This window comes from Penaeus vannamei, chromosome 24 (assembly GCF_042767895.1).
Source record: "Penaeus vannamei isolate JL-2024 chromosome 24, ASM4276789v1, whole genome shotgun sequence".
Lineage (NCBI taxonomy): Eukaryota > Metazoa > Arthropoda > Malacostraca > Decapoda > Penaeidae > Penaeus > Penaeus vannamei.
Window position 1 is genome coordinate 696,970 of NC_091572.1, and position 2,981 is coordinate 699,950.

A 2,981-nucleotide genomic window follows, 5' to 3' on the forward strand; every position below is an offset into this window, starting at 1 on the left:
GGTACCGCGGCACCCTGGGTGCCACGGGCAGTATCCAAGGATGCCACAAGGTGTACATATATCATATATCTAATTAGTTAGGTAGATTTATAAAATTCTATATAAACATTATCATAAACTACTCGGTTACACTGTCTAGGGTGTTATCACCGAAAAAGGTATCTATATCTATCTATATATCTGTTTATATATATACTTAGAATTATATACGTATATATAACTATTTTTCTCTATTCATCGACACACACATATATGAATGCATAAACAAACACATGCACATATGTGTGCGTGTGTGTGTGCATATACACACAAAAGTACATACATGCATATATATATGTATATATATGTATATACATATATATTCGTGTGTATTCATATGTGCATGAATCTAATTGCATCAGGACATGTACTACTATCTATCAGCCGATCCACCTATCCAGGTGTTCTCCTGCAAGCACTTAGGCCTATCGGGAAAATAATCGGCGAGGAAGCCACGCCCCCTGAAGGCCACGTCAGACTCCATATATAAGGAGGCTTCGCAAGCAATCCGCAGAGACGACCCGTCCTCAGTGAGCCTCCGACAGGACCAGCCATGAAGTTCGCGGTAAGTCACGCATTTAGATGAACACTCACAAATATATATGTATATATGTGATTATACGCATGCATACGCTTATATATATATATATATATATATATATATATATATATATATACATATGTATGTGCGTCTGTTTACACGCATGCATACATTCATATATTTACCTGAAGGGAAATTTATTCATAGATGTATATATATGTATATATGTAAACATGCACAAGCATATATATGTGTGGAAATTTAAGTAGATGTATTATAACTCTCGCACATAAGTCTTATGAAGCTAATAATCTAATGTAAATCTAAAAATAGTAAATGTAACGTCCTAATTTTATAAAGCAGCCTTCAGTTTAGTATTGCAATTATGGAGATGGACGATTTTTTATGAGAAAAGTGAAAAATACTAATTCTACGAACTCCCTTGCCTTATTACAGGTAGCTGTACTGGTGTGTTTGGCAGCGGCTGTGGTTGCGCACGCCGATCCCGAACCACACTACTTCCGCTCTCCTTACTATTACTACCCTCACTATTACTATCCCCGTCACCATCACCTAGAGCCTCTGAAGGGCGATGGAGTGGCCAGGCATCCTGGTGGCAGCACCTCCTTCGTGGCTTCTCGAGTTCACGGTCTGAAAAAGCGCTCAGCTGACCCCATGCCGGAAGCTGACCCCGAACCAGCAGCTGATCCTGAACCAGTAGCTGACCCTGATCCCTCCAAGAGCTATAGTTACCAGGTAGTCCATCGTGGCTATCCCCACTACGGCTACCACCATGGCTATCGCTACCCCTACTATGGCTACCGTTACAGCCATCACTATGGCTACCCTTACACCTACCACAAGCACCACAAGAGATCAGCCGACCCTGAACCCGAAGCTGAACCTCACTACAGATATTACGGACACCCTCACTACTACAAAGGATATTATCACGGTTATCCTTACTCCTATCCTTACTACGCCGGTTACCGCTACCGCTACAGGGGATAAGGAAGGGGTCAGGAATGGATTACGACAGGCCTTGTGGCGATGGTCCTTCACCAGATGTGTCTGATAGTCCGGTTTGCTCACGCCGGTTTTTCAGGCACAGGCAGGGTGGTGATCACGTCTCGAAGACAAAACAGGGAATATCTCCGGAAAATTGGTATTTGGAATCATTTGTGTGAAGATTAAAGATGAAAATACAAATACGTGAATTTCTTTGTCCTACAATATTCCTTTGTTCAATTGGAAGGCATGAAATCGTATGATAAAATTTATTTCGATAAATGTATCCTTATGAATATCTGCTTATTCGTTTCTAGGTTTGTGATTTACTCAAATCAGCTCTAGACTTATCTACAAGCAAATCGAGGTTTGCTGTATTTCCTTTATTGTGACAAATAAAATCAGTTCTACAGATTAGATCTCAGGACCTAAAATCTTGCATTAACACACATTAGCAGTATCCTTTGCTTGAACGAGTGGAACATTTTCGATAATCATGAAACAAAGCATTTTGTAACTTAGAGATGTCATGCATGGGTCTGAGCTAAGGGTTATAATTTTAAATACCGTATGAACTATCAGTCCGTTAACTGAAATTTACTGATTAATTATTCAGTGGCGACCTCATGGAATATCAGGAAAGGGATCCTTGCATGTCTCAGATTTGATACACAAGATTGATCATAGACCATTTCATATAAGCAGTATTGACAGGAGAGGCACCTATGGTTTAGTAATGGCCTAAATACAGTGCGGAAGGAGTTTCTGTCCTCCCTCCAGAAAACTTACCCGGTAAGTACCAGCACAATAATAGTAAATAAAATGTTTATGAATGAATGCCCCTTGATGTGTATGATTAGTGGAGAAGTTTCAAGGTCAGATTTTCTTTTTTATGTATATATACTATAAATAATATTAAAGTCATAAGAGATTATCAGTCTGGTAAGTTGAAACTCACATTTTAGGAATAAGATCATAATAAAACTAAGATATTCGAGATATTTTCATGAAGTGAAGGGAAGGTTGGCAGACAAACTGATATTGTTTAGCTTCTAATATACATTCTCTGTACCCTTTCAAGTGTTTCTCAAAAATGACAGGGCGACATACATATTTACATTTCGTCTGTTGGTCGGTTAGTCGATAACACATTCATAAATTAATATATCAGTTTCAAACAATTACTTATACTATCAATCAATATCTATCTATCTGTCCACATATATGATATATAATGACATTACTAGGCACCTTTTTACTAGGAGAGAGAGAGGGGAGAAGAGAGAGGGAGAGATAAATAAACAACATAACCGTAAAATTTCCATCAATCACACATACCGTAAATACATTAAACATTATGTTAAGAACACGTAACACATATTTCCTAGAAATA

General features: G+C 38.3%; 1 protein-coding gene across 1 annotated transcript; it reads left to right on the forward strand.

The window, feature by feature from the left end:
- The first annotated feature begins 522 nt into the window (after positions 1-522).
- On the forward strand, positions 523-1,773 carry LOC113821827 (uncharacterized). The gene is made up of 2 exons (XM_070138123.1): positions 523-604; positions 1,037-1,773. The coding sequence occupies exons 1-2, from the start codon at positions 593-595 to the stop codon at positions 1,589-1,591; spliced, it is 567 nt and encodes a 188-aa protein (XP_069994224.1). The 5' UTR covers positions 523-592; the 3' UTR covers positions 1,592-1,773.
- Positions 1,774-2,981: the final 1,208 nt, after the last annotated feature.